At 40.0% G+C, this 27,691-nt stretch overlaps 1 protein-coding gene across 2 annotated transcripts in view; it reads left to right on the forward strand.

Annotated features, from left to right (window-relative positions):
• The first annotated feature begins 2,951 nt into the window (after positions 1-2,951).
• col27a1b (collagen, type XXVII, alpha 1b) overlaps positions 2,952-27,691 on the forward strand; it is a 66,411-nt gene continuing 41,671 nt past the window's right edge. Inside the window, exons 1-9 of one of the 2 annotated variants that reach the window (XM_026188456.1) lie at positions 2,952-3,174; positions 3,368-3,499; positions 5,290-5,354; positions 10,996-12,296; positions 15,475-15,528; positions 19,412-19,465; positions 21,633-21,686; positions 21,792-21,845; positions 26,896-26,940. In XM_026188456.1, coding sequence (XP_026044241.1) covers positions 3,447-3,499; positions 5,290-5,354; positions 10,996-12,296; positions 15,475-15,528; positions 19,412-19,465; positions 21,633-21,686; positions 21,792-21,845; positions 26,896-26,940 — 1,680 coding nt within the window. In that variant the 5' untranslated portion in view covers positions 2,952-3,174; positions 3,368-3,446. Of the gene's footprint in view, positions 3,500-5,289; positions 5,355-10,995; positions 12,297-15,474; positions 15,529-19,411; positions 19,466-21,632; positions 21,687-21,791; positions 21,846-26,895; positions 26,941-27,691 lie in introns of both variants that reach the window. The other variant, XM_026188457.1, reaches the window with a different exon arrangement.

Below are 27,691 nucleotides of genomic sequence, written 5' to 3' on the forward strand. Positions count from 1 at the left end.
GGCAGGATCTCTGAAAAAAAAGAAAAGGAAAATTCACAAAAGGTAGGCGAAAATGTAAAAACTGAACAAAATCAAAAATCAAAAAAAAATAAAGATGGATAAAAAATACCACATATCTTAAGACCACAACATCGCAAAAGCCTGCTAACCTTTGTTTGTTATTAGCCGAGAACTCGGAATAAAAAGTCACTGATGACAGTAAACACCCAGGCACGCAGGGGTGTCCTTCATGGACTCTTGAGCAAAGTCATTTAATGTTTTAACAGTGATTACCAAAATTTTGAAATCAATATGGAACTTAACAGGCAGCCAGTGTCAGTTTGCCAGTACTGCAGTAATGTGCTCATATTTCTTGGTGCCAGTTAAAATCCGGGCAGCAGGGCTGTGAAGCGAGCTCTAAATGATGCCTGTATAAAAAGCACTGAGACAGTCGAAGTGAGAAAAAAGACCTATAAATTACGTCCATCTTTCATATACAGTTTGTCTAAAGACAAAATAAAGCTCTGAAGCTCGTTCTGTAAAACGCTTTATTCTCTTACACAAAAGCTGAATTGCAAAAACAGCAAACTGGCAGATCTGTTGCACTTAAATAGACATGTTACCTGGTTTATATTTTAATGCTAAGCTGAGCTAAAAAGTAACCATCTGCTTCTTCTTCTTCTCATTTAACTCTTGGCAAGAAGATAAACAGGCATGCATCTAAGAACCCCTTGGCAGTTCCTGGGCAACAATTTGAGAATCACTTGCATAGGCTGCTGCAATAATCATTACAAACCCCATGAAACTTTACACTCCAGATTGAAGATCTTCCCCTAGGCTCTTCCACAGGACATAGCTCTCCTTGTCTGTAAACTAAAACGTGTGGTAACAAAAGCTCACATCCGGCGATGCTGAGACAGGTACATGGGAAGTGCTCTTTCAAGGTGGTGAGCTCCCTTCCTTCCTGGTCATGAGAGGATGAACTGTGTGGGGACTCTGTGCGAGGAGAAGAGATCCAGTTGCAGACGGCTGAATTGGTGCTCTGTTGGGTCTCCCCTGGACACTGTCATAGCGTGTTTGTTGAAGGCGGGTCAATGAGGACTTTATTTGGCAGAGGAATTTCGCAGCACACGACAGTACGCATGCACATACACACATACATGCACAAATTGGAATCAGTGCAGCCCTGCAACCCTGTTATAATGGTGAGAACGGAAGTAAACAGTGAAGAGGCAGGGGGTTAAAGGGGGCTGTCACAAAAAGCTGGTTTAATGGTTTAAATTTCACTTGATTAAATTAATTGTTCATTTGTCAAAGCGGAAATGTGTTCCTCGCTTTTGCTGGGGTTCGGTTGGAGTTTGATGGAACTTGACACAGACAGAGTAGTTGTGAAGCACAAACAGCAGGAGTGTTTACACTGCAAATTTTCAAATGTCAGACAGATTACTCTGAAAAAGTTCAGTCACACGTTTCACAAGAAGTTAAATATTTTCATAGAGCGCAAGTGGATTGGGGGTGAGTCCACAAAAGTACTTTCATGTGGTTTTGCTTCACCTCAACTGATTATGTAGATGGAAAAAACCCTAATTCAAATTCCTGGGGGTTTCTGACTCTAAAAATGTGTAAATTGCAACAGTTTCAGGTTTTTGTGACATGCAGGTTTGGCCAATAATATTATTTGCTGACATAAATGAACAGAGGTATACTTTCAATATCAGCAGAAGTGCAGAACAACTGAGAACGCACACACAGAAAGGTGCAGAGCAGTTTTAGTAGTTTTTGCAGTTCATCAGTGTTGCTTTTGCTGGAATTTGGCAAATTAATAACTAGAAAGTAGCTGGAGGACCTGTTGTCATGTTGGCATTTTTGAAGCAAAGACTGACCCAACATGGTAGAGTTCTGGGTTATCACTAAATGCTTGAAAGCACGACTAGTAAGTTGCACAGATGTTTGCTATTTAGTAGGCTAGCAGTAACAGACTAATAAAAAACTGAAATTCACTGATAGCAAGCATTGTCATTTGTGAGATCAAAACCTGTGTGCCTGTGTTGGCACACTTATAACATGGCCACACCCTGCACATCTGGTAGAAACTACCTACAGAGACAATTCTGCTATAAAGTTGGACATTTTAACATGAGAATCTGTGGAGATTGCTGAGCCAACCTTAACCACAAGAGGAAGTGCAGTAGTTGAACTTCTGCTTGTTCTTCATTTCTCAGCCCCACAGTTGCCATGAAGTAGTAAAGCGGTGAGGTCGCTATGCCAAAACTGCAAAAACAGTTTAGAAGTAGATCAAGTTCTGGAGGGGTGAATGCACATCCACCACCTTTAGCATGCAGCTGACTTGTTGTGGATGCTATGTGATTAGTTAGATTTCTAAACAAAAATACTCCAGGTTGTTAGTTGCTTTATATCCCTGTACTCTTAGCAGATTTGTGGCAAACTGATGTTGTAGGAGCATGGTGAGTATAACTGGAGCTTCCAGGTGCTAAAAAAAACCCTTTACTAATCAAATCTTTCTGATAATAAACCCACAGAATCTTTTCGCTAAGTAACAGTGCTTAGATCAGAATGAATTAACCTTTATTATTAACATTTACAACGCTCCTTTAACTCCAGCAAGATATGACAGTGAGCACCATTATCCACGTCATAAGTGGAAACATCTCAATCATCAATTATCCTTAACTGATCAAAGCCAAAACTAACAAGCAGGATCTGTTTTAGAGCTTTGTTTTTATGTCTGGTCACCATATTTCTACAGAGGGCTGACCATCTGTTTCTAAAATGGTTGCTATGGCCCAGCAGATGCTGCAGATGTGATTGTTTCTAGCACATCCTGAAAACTACACGATTTTCAGTGATTTGATCGGCAGTACACAGACACACGTGCACACTGACAGGCTGCTGCTTTCTGAAATGACACACCTTTTGCTGAAGGAGCGCCTGAAAACCGCGTGTAGCTCCAGATTTGCTTCTCTTGGATTTCAGCTGAGGGCGACAGAGGGAGGTGTTGTCCCCCCTCTCCCGCTTCTCAAGATTTCCCTCAGTCCACAATAAACTTTCATTTTGGGAAGTCGACACACACATACACACACCGCTGGGCTTCTACATCTTGTCCTGCATTGATTCCCCGGAAAAGCTGGACGAGACTCTAACGGAAAGACGGAAAGAAATATCGGAAGCGCACAGGTGAAGCTCTGTGGAGCGTCTTTTCTTTTCCTTAAAAAAATCACATTGCTGTTATCTTCTGGAAGGAGACTCAAAGAATTAGAGGCAAGACAATGGCAAAAAGAAGCTTTTTCACTGCTGGTTAATCCCGCATCGTTTCACTGTTTTATTTTTGCTGTCTTGCACTTTTTTACTCTACGCGCGACTCTTCAAGGAACACCTGGGATGGAAAAACTTTATCTGCCTCCTCTGGACTGTAGAAAAAACCCCCAAGAAAGAATGAAGTAACCGCTATGGAGCCGGATAATGCCCCGTACTCCAAACTGAAAACCACTGGAGTCGGGGGGTGAGTCGACATATTCAGAAGTGCATAAATGAGCACTTTTCTTTCTCACTTTTCTGAATTAAAGAGGGATTTCTTTTTTTTTTTTCGGGTTCCCCCGAATCCATGTCCTTTCGAGAAAGATGTTGATGTCTAGCAGCACTGATACAAGCAGTATGTTTTACAGTAGTTGTTTGAAAAAACTTGTGACAGCATTTCTTGGGTTACTAAGACAAATGACTTGAGCTTTTAGAGGTATTTGTTTAAGAAATCGTGCAGAACAGGTGGTGTAATTAATGGCTTGCAGAGATAAGCATGTGGAAACTATTTTCTCTGCTCTTAAAATCAGTTCAGTGAAAGCCAGTGTAGTCTGCTGTGCTGTTCTACAAGTTCTGCCTTTGCAGCTTGTATCTGAATGAGCTGCCAAACGATCTGGGACTGATTTAAGGGAAATGTATGAGAGGAGGAGACACTCCTCCTCTTCCTCCTCCTCCTTTTCTCTCCTCCCTGCTGTGCATCTTACTCAGCTGGTTGGCCTGGCTGACACAATGGGAGGAGATGTCCTATAAAAGTCCAGATGTTGCATCACATAAAATCTGCAGGACATACAGGAGGCTTGGTCACAAGTGGCACATACAGTTTCTGCTGCTGCTGTCAGTTTAGTGAGATTACAGTGAAGGTGGAAGGACTAAAACTTTCTGAAGCTCAAACCAGCATTCATTGTGCCAGTGGCTGACCAGTGGTTTTGTGGATCTTTGGAGAAGAACCGCAAATGTAAGAATTCCTGAAAATGCTTTAATTATAGCACTTGTCACTAAGTGTGTGCCACTTCAAGCAGCACTTGTACCACATTCACCCAGATTCGTCTGCTGCATTTAAAGCCCAAATGATGTGATGCGTGAAAACCTGATATTATCATAGAGACAGCTGAAATTCACACCCATTTGAGATAATTCAGCACCTTTAGAGCAGCTCCATATGAGTAATCAGCATCTCTTTTATCACTTGTCTTGACATATAAATGTCACAGAAAAATCAATGGTGTAAAATTTGCCGTGTGCTGCTTGATGTTGGATATTAAGTGGCACTGTTGGCCTGTGAAAACAGAATTGATCTAAATCTAGTTGAATGATTACACGTCCCTGTGTAGGCTGAGAAAAGCAGCTTTTTCTCACTGCTGGGTTTAGATGAAACCCCTTTTAAAACCCACAGTCCAAAAGTGCTCGGCTAGGCTGCAGTTTGCCTCAGATAAAAGTCAGATGTTAGCGATAAAACACTGACATGTGAAACACTTTTTTTCCCCAAAGCATTTGTCTATCTTTCGCTTGGCATTGTGGGTTTTAAGGTGATGTGGTGCATCTTTTTTAAAGATTGTCAGAGGTGGCCTTATGGGAGCACTTACCTGCCTCTGCTGGGCAGTAGCTTATCTGGTCAGGCAGCAAGATAAGCCAGAGCTTGCTCTCTTGAAGCAGATGTTAGACTGTTTGAAAAAGCAAGGGCTGCTGCTGCTGATGCTGCAGCAGCACCTAACATGACTGTGCCAGATGGCTCTCCAGCTAACTTAGTATGTCACTTTGCTTACTTAAACTGGTAATGTATCCTGCAAATTATTTCACATAACATTTTGCATTAAATTGGACTAAGCAAGAATGTGAAAGAGATACATTAAGGGCTCAGATGACATTTTTAAGGAATTTATAAGTTTTTTTTATGAAATGTGATTGAAGTGCACCTGAAAGCTGAGTTAATTGTAAAGCACAAAAATTACACAAACCTCTAACATCTGACATGTTTCCTTTTGTCTTTGTATTTAGGAGAGTTCTGATTCTTTGGACTTTACTCTGTTGTACCTGCTCTCTAAGGCTAACACAAGCACAAGGTAAGAAACTTTAAAGCAAAGGTGGGTAAATGTCTGTTATACATTTTCATTCAATGTATTTCTGAGCATGTGGTGTCACAAATATGCCATAAAACCACTGAGAAAAAGAAAATTGAAATAAACTAATGAGCTGTAGAAGGCTGGGTAAGTATGTGGCCCTAACATGGACTTGTTATTGTGCAAACATTTGTCAGTTTACCACTGTTTATTTGTGAATAGCATAAATCCTGCTCAGCTTTACCTTTATGAGCAGTGCAGTCTGCCAACTACACAGACTGATTCATTGTGTTTACTCTTCGCTGGAAACCATATTAAGTTGTGGTCGAATGTGGGACAGCCACATCTTCTAATATATGTTCATAGAAGCAGGAGGTTTAAATACTTATAACTTGCTGAATTTACTAAACCAATTTTAAAGTGGTTTGGTTTCATTGCTAACGTCTCTGTTACAGCGAAAACTGAACTGGTAACTCAAATGTCGCACACAAAAACAGGTATTCTAATAATGTGCAATCAGATGTGGTTCAGACATTTATTTTGTTGGAAAAAAGATGAACCTGTGGACCTCTTTCATTCTGCAGGAGTTCATTTTTTTGTTTCTAAGCCTCTAAAGCTCAGCAAACCTCATACCCCCTCTTTGATAACTTAATTAAAGTGTTACCTGACCTATCAGCCACACTTTGCAGAGTCTTGTCTGCTTGAAGTACTTTCGCACTTTCATATTGTGACTCACACTCAGCTGTGCATCGATGTCTGCTGCAGTTAGCTTGCTGTTACACATCTGAGAGGCCATTATCAGCTTGTTGTCTGAGTCTGCTGTCAATCAAAAATCCGCCAGATTTTTATTCAATCGGCACTCTTCCCAGTTTCTCGATGTCATTTGATAACGTAAGCCACTGTGTTCCCTGATAGCAGTTTCTGGCAGTTTTATCTGAAACTCTGCATGCATCAGATGATATTTCCCTCCTGTGATGACTGAGTGTCTAGAGACCTAGTATTTTATATGTGTTAATTTGCACACTGTCAGATCCTAACAAAGCACAATTTTGTGCTTGCAAAAGGCTAAAATAGAAAAATAGTTTTGCTGTTACACAACCCGGCAGATTGTTTGGATCATTTGCAAATAGATCACATGGAGCAGTCCTGCAGATATGAAATGTCTATGCATGTTTGGATGTTGTTGCCTGTACTTCACAGTCCAGATTTTGTTATTCTACAGCTTTTAGTCTGCATTGTTTTCTACATTTTGACATCAAACACCAGAAGAAATCTTCACTGTCAGTGTGCACAGGCCTTGAAGTTTAGTTCCTACAGTTACACATATATCAGCAGCCTGTGTGTTTTTTTCAGAAGTGTTCCCGATTGAGGTCAGCCAGAGTGCAGTAATCCCAGAGTAGATATGGGAGTTCGTTATGTATGTGTTGATGTAATACCAACCATCTTCTAGATGACAGCCAATCTGTCAGTGCCAGACACTGAACCAGCAAACCTTAGTGAAACTGACTGAGCAACTACATGTACTTCTGTTATGAAGTCAGTTAGGAAAGAAGCCTAAGACTGTTTTCAATAATAATCATGATAGTAAATAAAAAAGCATACATTCTGGGTGCAGAACCTCCCACAGTTTTTAATATGGAATAGTAAAAGTTTAGCCATGGCCAGCTAAACCACTGGTAATATACACTGCCCAGTAGATGGATTATTGTGCCTCATCAAAGGCCAACAAGCTTCTCTCAGATGAGAAATTTAGTGAAAACAAAACCCTTCTTGTACTTGAAGTTCTTAAAACACATTAATTTTTAGCTCATATGACCAAAAGGATTGTTGGCCTCATGCGTTAACGAGGCATCCATGCCCATCTGACCATTCACGCACAAATTAGTCCTCTTACAGTACTGCATGGCAATAGACATATTTGTCTTTAAGGATACTTTACCATTTTTGCAAGGATCACTTTTTCTCTTACTAAGCATCAGATTTTAGTGAGACTTCCACAAATCGTCTTGCACGTATTCACCAAAACTGTACCCAAGGTTGTGGTCGTGGTCACATGCGTCAATTTCTGAACAATGACCTGTGAACTGTGATGGATTGTAAGCATGTTGAGCTACTACGTCACTGACGTTCTGGTTCTTCAAAAACAGGCTATGGTTTTTGTTTTTTTTGTAGTCATCCTACAAGTTTTGACCAAAAGGTTCTGAGAACTGTCTTACCATATTTGTGTTTGGTAATTCTCACATCAAAAGACATCTTCTCTTGCACACATGGACAGTTTTTAGTGACTGCTGTGTTTAGCCACCAGCCAGAAAGAGCCTTTCTGTGAGGAGTTTTTAAAGCTTGCATGGGTTCTCCAGGTATTCCGGCCTCTTCCCACTGTCCAAAGACATGTGTGGGTTAGGTAATTAGAAATTCTAAACTGGCTATAAGTATGAATATGAATGGTTGTCTGTTTCCGTACAGCCTGTGCAGTGTACCCTGTCTGTCACGCGATGACAGCTGGGATAGGCTCCAACCCCCAATGGATCTCCTCCAGTGTGTCGAAATGGCAAACCACTAGCCTGACTGTTATTTTTAGAAAATGGACAAAGATCCATGAAGGGAAATCTGGTGAGTGGTTGAGGACTTGAGCAAAGATTGTTTATGTCACGAAAAAACTCCTCCGTTTTCAAAGTGCTCTGAGCAGGCGCCAGATGCTACACTGGCATGTGTCACAATTAGGACGGTTTCCTATAAACGCTCCCTCGGATGCCTCAGGATGTTACTGTAGCACTCCCTGTTGACACTCTCACCCCGAGTAATTAATTTTCTGTGCGTAAACTGAAAAATGTTGAGAGAAATGCAGAACATTTCACACATGACACGCTACCTCTGGGCTTGGAAACTGTGGACTCTTCAATGGAAAACTGCTCGTAGCTGGAGACCCAGATCTCATCACAAACAATAGTCATGTGAAATTTAGGTAAGGTTTAAACAGAAGTTGATGTTGCCTCTCAATGCAGGCTTTAGGTCTTTGGTGAAAACGTACAGCACACAGTATAAGTGGTCAGAGCACCACTTCCTGAGAATGATCTAAAAATAGCAGTCGTGGTGAAAACCATCTGGTGATGGCAGAGAAGATGACCTTGAGCTGGAGATTGTCTAAATTGAAATAATGTAAGGATTTTTACGTACCTGTTCTCAGAACTTCTTGATCACATCACATAAATGTAAAGAGACATGATTTGTTATTCAGTGTTGTTGCTTTTCTTGATGGTATCTATAAAATAGACATTTTTTGTCTCTGCTAGAATATTTTTGCTGTCAAGCTGTTGCAGAAAATACAGAATCTACATTAGCAGCATACTAATAGTGGAAACGTATTAATCTTCCCCTGCTTTCTGTGAAAAGTTTTTGTTGTCTGATACACTTGTACTTTAACTATGCGTGTCTCCAGGATGTGTCAGACTCAGTTCTCAGTTATTATTTTTTCAGCTCATCAGGAGGCCACAAAAAGCCAGAGGCAGCCCGCCTACCCGCTTAGATTTAAATATGCAGTGTAAGCCCTGAAAGTACATCACACAATGAAAGAACAATTTTGCTTTCCTCATACCATATTAACAATTCAAATCAGTTCTATATAAGAAATTTGACTGAAGAAGGCTTTTGTTCTTGTTTCACTTACTGTTTGATGTGTCTTTTCCATGTGTGAATTTTTCAGTCGAGCTGACCTCCCGCTGCCTGCACATACTGAGCTGGATTTCCCACCTCCTAGCGGGACTCGTGTCTATACTTGTTTTTCTTCTGCTGAGCCAGAATTGATCACTTAGCGATTTATATTTGCTAAGTGAAAAAGAATGGGTATTTACAATTTCTATGTGAGCTTTTAGTCTAAGAAGATGGGGAAACGTACAGAGAAGATTAATACATAATATATATTTAGCATGCGCTGATTGGTTTGAGATTTTTCAGCCCTACTAATTTAAACAGAAAAAAAAAACCTATATTTAGAATCACTGATTACCTAAATTTATGGCTAATAATAGAAAATAATATAATAATGTGAAGTGAGTCTGTTTTGATTTGAAGAGTTCAGTCCATTATATTTATAGTCAAAAGAAAAGGCTAATCCATGAAGTCAGGCCTGGCATGAAACAGGTAAGTTGGGATTGACATAGTTTAAATAGTGTAGCTGAGATTTGCCAGTTTAATGTGTAGAATGGTGTGAGCTGAGCTATAATGTGGGTATTGAGATCCAAATCTACTCAGTTTTGTTCATCACACCCTGGTTTATATCATAAAGATCCTGCAGTATTATGGTCTGATCATATAAACAAGCACTTGATGATAATGGGGAGGAAGAACTAATGATAAGAGACCCGTTGATGTGCTGAGATTGTGAGCTGACTTTAATGTCTTGACCTGACTGCCCGAAGTAACGATGTGCTTGATGTTTGACTTCTAAAGATGAGTAAATGTTATTTTTTCAAATGCAACATCGAAGTTAAAAGAATAAATAACTGAGACAACCTTGATGCTGTTACTTTAATGGGTCTCGGTTTGTGGTTTGGGACAAGCAGTGTTACTAAATGTATAATATTTCAGCTTTTTCTCTATTTAAATTTTGGTTAAATATAGGTTATAATGGTATTGGTTCATTGAAAGAATGTTTCTGACTCGATATTCTATTCTAATAGGTGGTAAATGGACTGGTTTTTATGTAGCGCTTTTCTACTTGAGCACTCAAAGTGCTTTGTACTGGTTGCATCATTCACACATCTAACACAGTCTTCTAACACTCCAATACATTGGCGTTAGTTTCTTGCCCAGGGATATTTGGGATGCAGACAGGAGCAGCCATCGATTGAACCACCAACCTTCCGATCAGTAGATGAGGTCATCTAGTAATCGGAAGGTTGGTAGCTCTGCCTCCTGGTCACAAGAGAAATGGGACACTTTCCCAAGAGTGTACGTTTATCGCAAAGAGTTCTTTAGAAAAAAAGCACCCGTCTCTTGCTACAATGAAATGTGGATTTAATTAAACTTTAGCACAAAGGTGTGGATCCAATTAGGTGCAATATACAGAATACACAGTGCTGTAATGGATCACTGTTACCCACATTTTCCTCCCTTGAGAAGCAAGTAGCAATTAAAACCCGCAGAAAATACAGCAGTGTGTTTTCATGAGCTTGGGCCCCTGTCAGAGCGATCATCTTTAATCAGCAGACATTTCCAGATAAAGCGAGATAGCATTTCCGTTTCTAATGCACCTCTTAAAAACCCACCACTTTCCTTTCCAGGGACTCGTTCAGCCTCCTTACCCTGAAATTGTTCCAATTAAGCCTGATGTAACGATCACACAATTTCCAGCAATCCCCAAAAGCAAATATGGAAGTGTGACCATATATTGGAAATTTTATGCAGTCTTTTAAAATTGTCTTTGCCTCAGGTTTTTCCATTAGTTGGACTTTAAACTTACGATGCCATGACGGGAATTCACATCTTAATAGATGATCATTTATATTATTGCACTTTTGTTTTTACTTGAATACAGATTGCATTTGAGTAGGATGCTAATAATCAGATTCTTGTGTAAATTTAATTAGCTTATTAATTGCACACAGAATTAGCTGTCCGCTAATGTTTCTTTCTTGTTTCCTTAAAGATGTAGATGTCTTGCAGCAGCTTGGACTTACTGGGCGAAGGACTGGCAGCTCCCCATCTTCAAGCTCTCGATCCATCCATCATGGCATCATCCCCTTCAAGTCAGGCGTTATCCTCACTGAGAGGGCACGCATCCAGGCACCTCTGCACACTGTTATACCCTCTTCTTACAACCCCTCCAATCTCTCCCTTATCCTTAGCCTATCTGTTCATCGCATCAACAACGCTTTCCTTTTCTCAGCTCTGTCAAAGAAAAGAAAAGTTCAGCTCGGAGTGCAGTTTGTACCAGGGAAGATCCTTGTACACGTAGGACAGCAGAGCTCTGTAAGTTTTGACTACGATGTCTACAATGGCCAGTGGCACAGTCTGGCTTTGGATATTCGAGGCCAACAAGTGTTCTTACACACATCTTGTGGTAAGAAAAGCATACATGCAGATTTGCATACTAGAAAACAGGAGACTCTGGATCCAGAGGGCTCCTTCCTGCTGGGCAGAATGGACCACAGCTCGGTGCCATTTGAAGGTGCCATCTGTCAGTTTGACATTTATCCCTCAGCCGAGGCAGCTCATAACTATTGTGATTACATTAAGAAACAATGCAGAGAAGCTGACACTTATCGGCCTGTATTTCCACCACTGCTACCTCTATTTTCCACAGACCCAAACGTTACTGTCACTCACATAACTCCTCTCTCTTTGACGGAGATATCCAAAAAGGCTCGGACACCTAATTTGGCCTTCACTGAGGAAAACATGAGGACTACAGTTCTTCCTTCAACCAACTCCGTGATGTCTGTGTATATGGCAATGAGTACTCCAAAACCTGGTGCTGTGTCCGTTTCTCCAACAGTTCACCCAGGGCTTGAAAGCCCATCTAGATTTCCAACTCAGTCTGTTACAACATCTCCTGGGATCAACATGACTCCACCGAACCCCAAACCAACCTCACACGCCATAAAAAACACAAAGCAGGCAGATACCAACTCACCGCAACCTTCTGGAAAAAGTATACACTTACCTGTTTTTACCAGATCATCAGAGATGAAGCCGGCTCTCCAAAGTACAGCTGCTTCCACGCAGGGGTCTCCTTCAAACGCCTACTTTTATAATAAAAAGCAGCTAACCACAGTAGCTCCAAAGAAACCCGAGCCAAAGGTGACCAGCGTGCTGGATGTCAAGCCCACCTCGCTCACTCCAGTCACTCCAGCTGCAACAGATGGCTTTCAAACATTTGACCTGGAACCGACCCAATTCTCTGCACTTGCTGGATCACCTGGACTAAAGGGCGAACCAGGACCGCCGGTAAGTGTGTCAGCTCTAAACAAACACAACACAAACATTTTGCTGAAATCCGTGAATGTCTGTGTTGAAATAACTGTAAAACGATTAGATGAGTACATTTCTGGTGTTGCTGTGTTTGAATTCAAGCATTATTTTTTTATCTTTGTATTGTTATATTTTAGCTTAGTCTATTAACCCTTTGTTGAACCACAGTGACACATAAGTTCAACAGGTTGTTGCTTCAATAATGGCTTATTTGCTGGTTCACTCTGTGATCTCCAGACCTGCTCTGATGTAAAAACTGATGCTGCTCTTTATTGTGTGGTTTTGTGAATCAGGCAGTGACCCAGCGTGTACTGTTCTGATTGTAGAAGTGCTGGTTGTGTTAATGATGGGGAGTTTTTAAAAATCCACTAAATCGTTTTATTTCATGACTTTGATAAAGTACTTGCAAGCAGTGCTAATAATTTTCAAACCTCATTTTTATTTTCAAAGCTATGGTGAAAACAGTCAGGTTCACAGTCGGCATTTGCCAGTCAGTGTTTGTCTTGGTGGAAGGGCCGGCAGTGAGGTGTTAGATTCCTTTGGGAGGGAGTGGGACTGCTCAGAGAACGAATACTTTTAAAGCAGGGTCAAAGGTAAAAAGGGATAAAGCACTTGTGCCCAGTTACCTATTGGGACTAAATATTTGAAGGCCTTATAATATAATATAAATGTTACACTTGCATACAGGGCAATAATAAATACAATTGTATTGTTGTGTTTCTTACTAGTTATGTTGTCTGAACAAGTTGCTGAGTTTGGCTTATAGTCCAATTTAACTTATCTTATGTGCCATTTATTATTATTTTTAAATTCTGATGCCACTCTGCTGGGATACAGCTGACGTAAGTGGGCTGCTCACAAGAGTTTCACGAACTTTGTTTTGAAAATGTGGTTATGATAGGCTCAAATATAAAGTATAAATCTAATCTGAAGTGATGATTAGATGATAAAAGAAGGTTTTAATTTTGAAGAACCAGAGTCTATTTGGATCTTGAAGCTTTTGGAGCATTGAGATACATATTGTTTGTTCACATGAATCAGATAAATATACATATATTTCAGAAAAAAATAGACAATACAGAGAATACCGATGTCATTGTAAAGTTCAGTGTTTCAGTTAGATAAGTGATCTTTTTTTCATGTTACCCTGTATGAAATTATTTCAACACCGATGTATACAATAATATCATAATTTATTTCATCGTGTAATATTCTCAGGTAAAGACATCCATCCATCGATCTAACGAAAAGTTCTTGATGCCTAACCAAACCAGTGGTTGTAAGCAAAATAAAAAAATTAAGTGCAAACGAAATTAATCGGCTAATGAAAACAAAGCCCTGGATTGATAACAGAGTCGGATCTCCTGGCTGGAAAACTTGTCATCTACACTCCTCCGACCTAAATATGTAGACTTTGTCTCTCTAAAATATAACAGTAGTATAACTCTTGAAGTCTGCTATTGCCTCATCAGCGCACTGATGGCAAGGGTTTCACTCTGGTATGACAGCGCTATCTGATGGAATGGCAGTATCTGTCACCCTGGGAGCACATTAAGAATGGCTATCAATTAATATTCTAATTATATAACGGAATATAAATTAGATTGGATATTCAATTGTCAAATGATTAATTGATTGTGAGGGGGAAAAAAATTCTACAGCGCCAGCAGCAGTCTCTCTCTCGAGTGGCATAGAATGCGAGGGTGGCCGGGGGAGTTAATGACATGCGCTGCTCCAAGTGTAAGAGATAAATAATTTTGCTTAATCGAGGAACATATGATAGCGATTAGGGAACGTGAGTGAATGGGTCATAATATTTGTCTGATGTTGTAAATAACGATTCAGTTGCTAGCCATGAGCTAAGCTGGATGTTTAGGAGGAAGTTGGAGACATTTGGATAGTTTATTATTGTTTGGTATTGTTTGTTTTGTTTTGGGGGTTTTTAAACAAATTATTATGTGGTTTTTGGAGAATGCTGACACCACTTTTAAGATACATACACTAATGGTGACAAATGTTACATGATGTAATTTTGTTCTCAGAAGGTCAAATTGGTGGTGACTGTTTGGCCCTTCTGTGCTGCCATGTTTTAGGATTTTTTGCTTCTTTGCGGTGATATTATACTTGAAGCACTGCTTACTGTCATATTTGCTGCTTACCTTTCTACACCAATCAGCTTTTTGACAGATTGAATTAATGTGATACTTTATCAAATTCCCCCCTTTCTGCAAACTGCAGTTTGACTGGTTGGTGGAGCTGTACAACTAAAATTTTAGTCATGTTTCAATCTAATGACCTCTGAAAACATGAGCTCCAGTACTGCCTTGGCACTGACCCTAGCAGCGACTACAGCTGAGTCTACTTATCATGTGTGGACAGCCTGATGGTTGCAATCTAAAGAATCTAAAAGTTGTTGAAAGACATTTGGATTTCCAGAGTGTACGGAGGCTGAAATAGTATAATTATAGCTTGTGGTCTTGGCTGAGACAGACCAAAGTGCTCCATACATCTGACATTATTACAGTAGCCCAATTTCAGCAGGACTGCCTCGGGCTGTTTTAGGTCTATTTTTTCTTTTCCACTTTAAACTGCTTGAACAATGGGAAAATAAGTAACAATCCTAACATTTCAAGCAAACTCAGGTTCCTCAGATTGACCCCTCATTAAGTTTGACCTTTCAGGACTTTGCTAATCCATGTATGAAATTGTTTCAAAGCTAGCTGATGCTTATAATTAATGTGATCGGCTGTGACTGGAACCAGCGCCGACCTCCCAACCAGTGCAATGACTCAGAGTTACAGTGTATGCACTTTAGTGGTTTTGGGCTGAAATAACATTGGCTGCTGAGGGAGAGTGCGACATTAGTTTCTAACAAGATATCCTCATGCCTGCCAGCGTCTCAGTGCCCGAGTGCTTTGCAACTTATAGCTAACTTCACCAAGGGACAAAAAAACTCAACATGTTTTTACGAATTGACTCTTGAGCTTGAGTGGCTTTTAAAGGTTTTTCTTTACTTTGAAAACTCCAAACTTGCTGTCTTTTATTATTCAAGAGTATTCAAGACTCTCTTAAAATAACACAAAAAAGGCAGCAGCTTCTATTTCCTCCTCTGTATTTCACTCGGACACTGACAACTTCTATATTTTGCTTTTAGGGTCTTCCAGGACTTCCAGGGTTGCCAGGAAAGCCGGGCAAGAGGGGCCCACGGGTGAGCGTTTCCCAGTCAATCCAACCAGTGACAAGTTTAACCACAAATACCCACAATTCTTCTTTCTTCCCCCTCTGTGCAAAAATGAAGGTTGCAGCACATTAACAGTACTTAAATTAGGCATGGGTCCTAAGTTAATGTCAGTGAATAGTTCTATTGTATTCCAATGAGTATAAGTCTTCTGGTGCCATGTCTTTAATTTCTAGACTCAGTGTAGCTCGAGAACTGATGGAATCAAATAGAGAAGGTGGAGATGTTATTTTAAGCTCATGTTTTCAGAAGAAATTTAAGAAGTGAAAGAACACCGGGGCATAATTTGTCCTAAGGGAAGGTTTATTGTTATAATTTCTCTCAAAGACATTGTCATTGATGGGTGTTTGTGTAGTTTCTGACCTGTGAACTACTTCTTCACCACCCATGGATAGAATGAAAGAGGAAACATTTTCAGTGGTGTGATACTGGTCTTTTTGTTGACCTGCCACTAAAGTGTACCTGCAGAGCACTTGTGCATCTAAAGACTTTGCATATCAGCTACCTACTGGAGCCTATGAGACTGCACCCTGCAGTTGGGCCTCAGGGGTGGGTTGTGGAACCCAATCTCTTTAAACAAGGAAGAAAGAGGGCTTTGTCCCCATCTTATTAAAGGCATTTAAGACCCTGTCTGGAGCTCAGTAGCTCTCTCCAGTTGTACTCCATACCCTCTATAGAGCTCATTCATCATCAAGCTCTCGAGACCCAACTATAGGCCACGCTGACTCAGATTGCGAGGGTGCAGTTCAGGTTTTTCAACGTTTCCATGAACCGTCCTGGTTTACACGATTAGAGAGGGAATACCAAACGGCTACACGCATGACCTGCAGAAAGCTAACAAGTGGACTCTGATCTAGTAAATCCGTTATAAACATTTGGATTAAAACTGACGTTTGCTGTATTTTTTATTTGGTGTTCATTTCCATGTAATTCAAAACGTAGTTGCTTTTTTTGGCCCCATTTTGTGCCCATTTGTCAAAAAAGTTTAAACTTAAAACAACAATGTTTAGTAGAAAAACGAATGACTCAGTGTGGAAACAAGGCCAAGTGTGACTGGGAAGCCTAGTGACTTTGTTTTGGTTGAATTCAAACTCACCAGAGCAGAATCCAATTTAAACGAATGAGTCTCTACACTGTGTACGGCTAAATTTACAGAATTATCATACAGTTGCCACAGTTAGTCCATTTTTCAAGAATTTTCTGTCTGAAACATTTTCATCACTAATTCAAGAGTTATATCTTTCATGCAAGAGATATTTGGAAAAGGCAGGATGTAAGCAACTGCAGATTCAGTTGGCTGTATAAGATGCTGGTCACCTATGGGAAATTAAAAGGCATGGGGAAATAGAGAATGTGTAAAAGTATTTTCTCAAGTTAAAAGAGCAATCCAATCTTTTGCAGATCAAATTTCACCTTCTTTCTGGTCAGATATAAACCAAATGTTCCAGGGAGACACAATATTAAAGAAGCTGCTCTGCTATTGCAGAAAATATGTGAACAGTGTAGCATTTCCGGGAAAGTGTAGTTCTTTTTCCCATCATAAACTTTACAACGTTTGGAATATCCCTGCACTATTAAGGCTTTACCTCTCTGACATCGAGGTGCCATGTCTGACCGAGCAGACAGTCTCACCGCTGCTACCACCTTAAAGCACCTCTTGACACGTGAAAACATCCATGTTCCTTGACACAGCCGTAAACCTGGCAGGGTGCCGAAGATCACCTGGCACTGAATGTGAGGCTTGAGAGAAGATCAAAGAGGGCTTTGTGCAAACAAACTGACCTGCCAGCGTATAATCAGTATGCAATGCTGGGTTATTGTGAAACTGAGAATATTTGCACAATTGCCTGAAGAATGCTTGATACATTCTGACACAAATTGCAGGGTCAGCAATGGAACTGATTAATTCAATTCAATTCAATTTTATTTATATAGCGCCAAATCACAACAAAATCGACTATGATTATGCAGGGTACATGCTCCGTATGTAGCCATGACTAAGAGCTAGATTACATTTGCTATTTTTCACACATTCAAGTTAAGAGACACTGACATTCTGAACAGTTTGTTGATCACCAATGAAATGATCCTGAACATCAACAGAAACACTGACCATATGCCAGTGTCACATCAAGAGAATTCAGTCCTAACCACAGACATGTCAAGAAAATGCCAACTCCACACAGACAGGCTCAGTCGGTCACCATTGTTTTCAATGTGAAACAAGAACCCTGTTTGATGATTGCAAATTAAGTTGTTGGGGCCAGATTAGTCATTGCACAACACCAGCTGTACTGATGACCGTGCCACTGATCTTGGGGAAACAATTAGTGCTCAGTTAGGACCCGAGCTCATAGCTCAATAAAATTAATAAGCTAAGATCTTTTAATGTACATTATATTGCATAAGCATCATATAAAAGCTAGTAATTCCGTCCCTGTGCTCCAGAGAAGGCGTTAGCAGGTCTGTTCTGGGTTAATGGCCTATAAAACTGCAGCACTCCACGCGCCACTCCTGTAAAAACCTTGCCCCACATCATAAACCTGGTCACAGTGCTGGCACATAGGTACCCTTCATCTGCAGACCTCAGGTGTGTTTGTGTGCTTCTATATCTTATTAGTATTCATTATCTTGCGGTTATGTGCTGGTGGTCTCTAAATGACCACTTGTCAGGGCTCATTTTAATAATTAATAATGTGAAGGCACTTTGACAAATGTATGCATTCTACTTATTATTCTTTTCCCTGCTGGGATATCACCCAAACAGCTTGTCATCATTATTAGGCCTCCTTACCTTATGTACTGTGAGAATGTAATTTGTAATACACTATCCTGACCTCTCTTTTTCTCAGTTTCTCTTTCGTCCTTGCTTCCTATCTGAAGCTAATGACTTCCATACGTTTTCATATTGAGCTGAAAGGCAGAATGGTCTGACTAGAAGAGGAGAAGGAAATCTGTAGATGAGCTTCTGTTAAGTGTCTCCATATGTCCAGCAGCAAGCGTCTGCTTGGGGAGAGGTCTGGCCAGTTTGAGGGGAACTGTCCAGGCTGTGGACTCTCCACAGTGTGATAATACAGCACGATAAATAACAGAGACAGAAACTGGCTGGATCACCCAACCGTACACTTACACCTTTTGGCCCCTGTCTATTTTACTCAGAGTAATTCAATCCCTCACTTTCACCTCCAGCTTGGGGGGGAATGTGTCTCTTCACAACTCATGGAAACTCTTTGCAACTCAAAGAACTGGTTGAAGTTACAGTAGCTTCCCGTTCAGGGCCTTTTCAACATGTTTCATTGCTTTCAACTTTGCTGGAGAAGATTTTCCAATGCTCAGCATTTCATCCCCACCGCACAAGGTGTGGTGCAGATGAACTGAAGACTCTTCACTTGAAAGCCTCAGGAAGTCGTGGCTTTAATTTTCCAAACATTCTCTTTTTGCAGACTGCTTGAATTTTTAATAAGTTCAACTTGAAAAATAAAACTTGTATCCTCGTTCTTTTTTCCTTTACCATCCCCTGCTTTGTAGGAGATGGCGCATTTGATAAAATATTTGGCAGAGATAGGTCTTAATACTCCTACAGTTTGTGGCACAAAGTTACCACGCAATATGATGTGGGACTGCAGAAAACAGCGGAAAAGTGTAAAGGTGAGGAAAATCACAATCATATCTGGACAAGCAGGCACAGGGCACCCATACTCAAGCAGAGAGGACCTCATGTCTCACAACACATTGAAATTGTGAACTGCACATCTGTGAATAGCACACATGTAGGACTTCTTTCTTTTGCTGCTTCTTTAATGACTACATTTCCTCTGTGTCCTCTTTCATCACACGAATCTCTGATTTTTAGGGTCCTCCTGGCCCCCATGGAAATCCGGGTCGTCCTGGACTGCCTGGAATGAAGGTACATCTACATTTTAAATAGTAGTGACTGCCATGACTTATGCTAGAAGATTATTCATGTTAGTCTATCTAATAAAACAACATTAAAAGAGTAAGACTTTTTTATTTAATTCCTCTGCTCTGGGTGTCATGTTTCCATCCACCACATTGAACATTGGCACTGTTGTTTCATTTTTATACAAGCTACACTTTTGGCACCAACAATTACATTGTTAATAGCTAATAAACAATACTGGAATGAAATAGAAGGTTTTACAAAAAAATGATATTTACAACTATTGAAGTGTACCGTGCTATATTAGTCGGATGAGAAACTTGAGTGTTTTTGAGTATTTGGTGTGACCATCAGTTGGCCTTGCTAGCGCTGAATAAAGTATAATTATCCTTCGGCAAAACTGTAACGAGAACCCCTCATCGATACAAGTACTTGCAGTCAGGCAGGATAGTATAATATAACTGAAATGAAATGAATGGCAAAACTTTTTATGTGGCATAAAACATTTCCTTCATTCTCCATATTCTAACTGAGGACATTTCTTTCTTTTTTTTCCTTGTCATCCAATGCTTGTTTGGGATTTTACTTAGTTTGCATGTCGGAGGTCAGATCCTTTTGGCTCCTTCTACCACTTTGAAAAGCCATTTGTTTCCCTTCAAAAGAGAACAGCAGTTTTAAGCTTCTCTGTCTCAATCATTTGCATGTACTTGACACCAGCCTGCTCTTCAGCTGATTTCAATTGTCAGGCTGCTATCATAAAAGGATCTCCTTGTTTAACTTTGTTGGAATAAAACGGAAATTGCCCATACTTCACGTCCGTACCTAATCCATTTGAATGCATCCAATTACAGCGTTTTCCAAAACTCATATCTTGGTTTGGCCTGCTATAACTGTGAGAAAAAAAAGTCCTATTATATTTTTGTTAGGTCTTATTTAGTAAATATGCGTTATCTGGAACAGAAAACCTGAGCTGGTTCATTTTGACTCATTTGCACTTAACCGTCAAACTGCAGACTGTCTGATTTGGCCCCGTTCGCTGCACTTAGAAAAACCGAGCCAGTCAAATGAAAGCACGCTATGCTGTTTTTTTGTTTGTTTGTATATTTAGATGTAATTATGATAAATTGAATCAAAAATATTTTCACTTACTCGCTACTGTAAGTACCTGACCATTAGGCTTAAAAAATGAAAAGGAAGGAATAGAAAATGGATAAATCAGCAGAAGGTAAAAGTGCTTATTAAGGTCTTGAGCTTGCAGAAGTTATTAACTAATTCCACATCTTTTTCCAACCCTTAAACCCTTCAGATAATCTAGTTCAAGGAGAGTGAAAAGACAGTGTTTGTATATGCGTGTTGCTCCCTGCACTATAAAGAAATCAGTCTGGAGAAACTGCAAGAGGTTATTCAGTGCCAAGTGGTAACTGACACAAACATGCAAGTTTAAATGGGCCGATATGCTGTGAAGGGGGGAATTATCCAGTACAAAAATGAAAAGTGTTCTTTTAAAACTATGCATGACTTTCCATCTATGCTCATATGCTAATGTGCTGTTGCTATTTGCTATAAGAAGTTTACTTTCTTTGAAAACAGGCTTTGGTTGCAAGCTGCAATGTGCGTCATAAAAGAGGATGATTTATTTCCACACTTTCCACACTTGGAGTCAAATGTAATGTGTTACAGCATTTTCAATCACCTCGTTGATTATAGCTGTACCGTTTGGGTGCTTTATCACATCACCTGATTACCACTATGATAACCACTAACACAGGAAATGCTATACTGTGCTTCCACTTGGACATGGTTGCACAAATTACATGGCAGTTCTTTCACTATTAAAATTGAACACTGAATGCTGACCCAGGCCGCACTGACAGGATTCCCACTGCCCGAAAAGGGAGAAGAATGTACACAGTCACTCCCCATTGCTTCTCCCTAGCTTGATGTAAACTGAGTCACAGGAGGGCATAAATGGACTGCACAGTTGCGTAAATACAACCACCAATAATTTAATGAACTTGTTACTCTTTGATTATATAAACCAAAAAATAAAATTCAAAGTTCTCTGCACCTTGTGAGGATCAGTGTTGAAATTTGTGCAATAAAAAGCTCTGGCAGACTAGAACATGTTGTACTCGTCATGAAAAATTAATGCTTTCTCTTTTTTATGTTCTAGGGACAAAAAGGAGATCCTGGACTGTCCCCTGGTCAATCCCCAAAAGGACAAAAAGTATACACATTATCACATTTCCTTCCTTAAATCTGTTGGATTATCCGCAGACATAGGCATGTAAATATGTCGATAAACTGAATGTGTCCTCATTTGCCATTTTAGGGAGAACCTGGTGTCACGGGCCCCCCTGGGCTGCCTGGCCAAGACGGACGAAAGGTAAAACGGCTGCTTTGGCTCACAAACTGAAACTGTGTATGTATTTGTTTGTAAATCTGCCAGGAAGTAATTAATTGCCATCACAGTTTGCTGATTCTCTTCCATGAAAGTTCAAATTCTTGGTTTCTGTCCATTCTTTCTCCTTTCTGACAGTGTTTTCACACATAAATCAGACACATCAAGAATGAAGGACTGACTCAGTCCTGTATAACGAGGATCCGTAAATCAAATGAACGCTCTTTAGCTCTCTTGCCTTTGAAGGTGGAATCTGTCGGTCTGTGTGGGGCTTTCAGCCAAACATGAATGTTTGAGTTCTTGTTTGGAAAACAGCCTAACATAATGCAGAAGTCAAGGAGCACACCTGTGTTCTAGCTCCCCACTGGTTTGGAAAATGAAATATTTGAATACCAGGCCTGTTACATCATCTGTGTCGCAGGCCTAAAATATAATGAAGGCATCTGAGGGGAAAATAAAGATTGCCGGGTGAAAAGTTTTACATGGTTTCCTCGGTTGTTATGTCATTCACTCTGGAGAGCAGTACTTCTAAAAAAGTAGGACAACTTATGAATGTGGGTTAGCGCTGTGATCTGGTCTTGTTCGCAATCAGCATTATTTAACGTTCTTTGGATACCACTGCGCTGGGTTATCCTGACAGAGAGTGACGGTTAGCAGAGTGTTTTCTCAGTGGCCTTGTTCATTTTATCTTTGGCCTTTTCCCAAGCCCCTCACAGTAATTGCACATCTCAAGTGGTCTGGCACTTGTCTGGATTTCTTACTATGCACAGTGTACAAATAAAATGGTAAATCTGATCGTACTTTTGCATAGAATTTGTTTTACAATAATAGTTTTACATAACTGCAGCACTGTAGGAATGAAGCCTGTCTACGCGACTTCTAGCTAAGTCTTTTCATTGAGTTTCTTAATATTAAGAAAAACGTAGAATGTCACTAGCCTCGCTCTTTAATGATTAAAGAGCCTGAAATCTTTGGAAATGTGTCAATGAGAAATGTTGATTAGGTTTGGAGGTTGTCCTTGCCAGGGTTTCACCTAATTCTTCATTCCTAACAACAGCAGCTAATGTTAGAAAAATGTTTACTTGCCTTCTCCAGCTATGGCTCATTCCAGTAACCAGCAGACCTCACAGACACTTCTTCCCTCTAATTTCCAAAGCTTCCTCCAGATTCAGTAAGAATAAATCTCAGAAACACTGTAGGATCCACAGACTGAAATCCAGATGTATTATATTCATATGGAATTTTTCAATGAGGCGACCTGCACTGCCTACTTAGCAGCAGTGAATCTAAATAAAGAATTGAATTAATATGGTGTTGAAATAGTTTGAAGTGTTTACAGGTTACACACAGCTTTCAGTCTGGATAAAATGAGACAGAAGAAAGGAAACTTGGCAGAGAGCGTTAGAGATGAGTTACCCGATGGGCTGCTGCAGCAGTAAACAAAGTCATAAAAGCTTATGGAAGAAAATCCACAGACAAAGCTTCTTTTAAATTGCACTTGACAGTATATGATCACACTGCTCCTCTTGTGGGCAGCTCTCAAATTTATACTCTGGTGAAGATAGAAAGAAGTAAAAGCTACATCGGTACAGTAAAAGGTCAGAGAAAGGTCAGGAATCGGATGCCTGAAGAATGCTAATTAAAAATGGCTGTTACACAATCTGAGAAACCCCTTATAAGCAACTTTTGTTCTCATTGAGACGCATGCACATACACACAGCCGTGTTCTCACTTGGGACCCAATAATATGAGTGCAATAATGCTTTGGCGGGAGCGCCAGCAGTTTGTTATGCAATCAGACAGGGCTGACTGTGAAAAACCATCTGGTGTGCTCAGTTTCCCTCAATTCAGTTTAGTAGTGGGGAAGGCTCCAACTGGAAAAAAAAAGGAAGGCCTCTCCTCGTCTTCTGAGTCATGGAACATGGAGTCATGGGAAAAGCTGATATTCTTTCAGCTGAGTTATGGTAATTGTGGATCTTTGGTAGGCTGAAAGCAGCATCCTTGCGGAGGTTAAATAGCTGTAACAGATCCTCTGTTCTTGTTCTGGTTATAAGGTCAGGTGAGATTCCGGTAACACAAGTTCACGTTAAACTTAAAAGGCCCGTGTCTGTGCAAGAAACTGCTGACAGCCCTAAAAAGTATTAAAATGCAGTTTGTATCCAGCTAATAAAAACAAAGCAATCAGCTTGGCTCCTCTGAAAGCCACGAGACACCTCATTGCTTGCAGCTGTTCTTGACTTAGACTTTTTTTTTGATTGTACTAAGTAAGGCAAAACTCCCTATAGTGCACTTTTGTATTACAATTACGCTGAAATTCCATCACCTGCCTCTGATGAACCTCGAGGGTTGTTCCTTTGTCTGTCTAACCAGCCTGCAAAGCTATGACCTGTCACCGCTTCATGGACGGTTTTCGCTGAGTTTTCTTCTCAGTCCCTTGGCTTTCTGCCAGAAACAGCCTTTCTCGCTGTGGGAAATGTGTAAAGATGTAATGGGAAGGTTGCCTGGGAGTCAATCAGTGGTTTGCGCTGTAAAATAAGAAGAGACTCATGCATGTGTGTGTGTCAAACCAAAACTCTGCAAAGAGTACTACCGGTTCTGAACCTGTGTTCCATTTACACAGCCAGCTCTGATGATGGCACACTGCAACAACACTCAAATTTTTTATTAGGTGTGCACTCCTCCACATTTTTTACTTCCTGCTCTGCAGCTCCGTATAAAAATATTCTCTTACCTTTATTTGCTGATTTGTCCAAGAAAGAAGCCCAAGGCTTGCCAGGTGGGATTAGGTTTTTGTTATAATAAAATTAAAAATCTATGGAAAGAACAATGTATTTTTTGTCTGCCAAGTACAATCTGTTACTTATTCTTCACGCAGCGGAGACGGTGCTGCTGCTTCGCTTCGCCTGTTGGCTGTAGGGTTGATCTGGTGTGAGTTACACTAATTAAAACTGTTTGCTCTTCATGAACAAGAAGAACTAATGAAGATAATGATACCTTGCCATCTTTTTTTCTCGCACAATGGATTCTGCCATTTTGTGTCACACAATGGATTTACAGAGCCGTGAAAGTGGTCCGATTTTTGTTTAGCCCACATACGACACGCATGCACAGATTTCTTTTCCCTATTTTTACTGTACTCGGCTGTATTGGCTGTGCTGGAAAGCCCAGACACATTCTTTTGTTCTTTTGTGGCTGCATTGCTTTGGCTCCAGCAGGAGACTCATCTACCCTCGAAAATCCTATCAATTATTTCCATCTCTCAGCACTGTGTGGCTTGTCTGCAGATAAATAGACAAATAATCAGGAGTTTCACAAAACGTGAATATAACAGTGTCTGAGAGAATTACTGTGGCCGATCGGCTGACATCTGGCTTTGATCTGTGCAGAAAATATGAATCTCAGAAAGACAGTTGTCCTTGAAAGCGTGCTTATTTCTTTGTGAGGACCTTTTGAACTAAGACACAATCACAGAGTGTTGGTAAAAGTCAGCTCATGAATGTTCATGAACCAAACTTCAATGAATGCATTACTTTGTCTGCTTGTTTAAAGGATGAGTTCTTACGCCACGATGACATAATAAACTTTAGTTTTGTTTAATTGGTTTGTGGGATAGCTCACATTTCTAAGATGTTGCACAAGGCTTTTCTTTTTTTTTTTTTCTTTTTTTATCAGTTCAAGATGTCAACCTGCCAGCCAGATTTTACTTATCGGCTCTGTGGCTGTCAGTGTCAATCTTTCTCAGACTTTCAACCCAGACTCATGCTGTCCATTAATACTTACTATCTTTGGACAGCCAATCATTATGGGAAAAAAAAACAGCCAACCAAACAAATAATTTAAAAAAAAACACACACTTTACTTTAAATTCTAATGAAGACTCTTTCTCCAAAAACACAGAAGACAGCAGAAAACAGAATGTCAGCTCAAAAAAGTCAAATTACAACTTTAAAATGTGCCCAGCTGCATTATTTTTTTATCGAGTGGCATTTTCCTTCACCGAGCCAGCATGAACTAAGTAAAGAAACCTTTAAAGTTGACCCTTTACATCGATACTACCATATACCTCAGAGGATGTTTGTGTAAGGAGAATTTTGATGTCCCTTTTTACACTCTGGTGTTTGGTTCGGGAGTGCTTTGCATTGATCTCTTGATGTCGACTTTATTTACTGTACACACAGTTACTAATTTTTTCAGCCTCTGTCTGACTGTGGTTTATTTGTGCTGCTGCTGTCAGGCCAAAACAGCTTGTGGCTAATGACTTTACACTTCAGATAATCAACTTTTTCTCCCCCCAGAGATGACTTCATGTCTTTATTTATTGCCACAGATCTTGACTGTGAAAAGATTAATACATTTTGTAGCCAGCTGGCAAGCTCATTTGAGATCACAGGGCATGAAGGTGACCATTAATTACCCTTTTGGGTTTTGCGCATTACTGCCTAATTGGTTTATTGGCTTAATTAATGCAAGATGATACTGAATTGTTTTGTCAGGGTGCGGCGGTGGCAATGATTAGACTAACCCAAAGCCAAGTAGCTGTGCCACAACAATAAATAAAATGTCATTGTTCTTGTGTAGAAATGGTAAAGAAATGCCTTATTCAGGGTTCACCAGGCAGTAAGTGGTTTATTAGTTTCACATTTATTACGTTTGCTTGTGCTGTGGAGCCTTTTAAGCTAAGCCTTCCAGGTTTTTATGAAGTCATTTTATTGAACTTTTTTATAGGAAAACAAAGTCAAATTTTCTCTAAGGCAGCTGGAAACTACTAGCATAATTTAAACCCCTGCAATCTTAACTGAGGCACTCTTGAACGCAAGGTGATAAAAAGAAAAGAAAAAATTAATTGAATTTGACGAGTGACCATTTAACTTTTTTCCCTTCCAAGATAAACCGTCTTTTTGCTCCAAGGCACTTAACACTGAACTTCCTTGTGGAATTGTGACTGGAATATTATATGGCACAATCATTTTACTTAGTATTAATTATTAGTATTAACTTTTAACTTGTTGCTTTTTTTGTGTTTTTTTGTCAACAGGGACAAAAAGGATATCCTGGTCCTGCTGGTCTCCCGGGTGAACCTGTGAGTATTTTTTACAGGAGCATGGTAACAGTTTAATGTCATGTACTGAGAAAAGGTTCGGTTTTCTTAGCCTTCACACAGTGTTTACATGGAGGAGCCCGTTTGATCCTTCAGAATGAAACAGGCGCCTCGTTTGATCATAGTGTCAATATCCAAATAAAGGAGATTGTGTCTGTTATTGTGATGTGAAAAAAGAAAGATTTTCACAGGACAGCATAGCATCCTGTGAAAAACTAAATACAAACCATGACCCAGTAGCCTGTAGAAGCACCTTAAGCTGCAATATTTTGAAGCAATGATCTTCTATATCACTTAATCAGTCACTTATTTTCTTGTGGAGGAATTTTGGCCAAGCTTGGCTGTCAGATAGCTGTCTCAGTTTTGACTCATGAATGTTTTGGTATACAGAGGAGTTCATAGTTGACTTAAACACTGCAAAGCGCCCAGGTCCTGTGGCTGTAAAACAGAACCAAACCATTACTCCTCCTCCACTATGTTTGACAGCTGGGGTGAGGCATTTGTGCTGATTTACTGTGTTTGATTTTCACCATATATGACGCTCTGCATTGACACATCTCCACTTTGGTTTCATCTGCCTAAAAGTCTTTGTTCTAGACGTCTTGATTTAGATTTGACATTGCATTTTTGTGATCATTTATATCACTTTTATAAAAAATATGCTTTTATTAAAATATATAATTTTCTAGTAGGAATGTACTGTACTTATTTTTTTATAGAGGTCCATAGAGCC

The sequence above is a fragment of the Astatotilapia calliptera genome, chromosome 12, assembly GCF_900246225.1.
Source record: "Astatotilapia calliptera chromosome 12, fAstCal1.2, whole genome shotgun sequence".
Lineage (NCBI taxonomy): Eukaryota > Metazoa > Chordata > Actinopteri > Cichliformes > Cichlidae > Astatotilapia > Astatotilapia calliptera.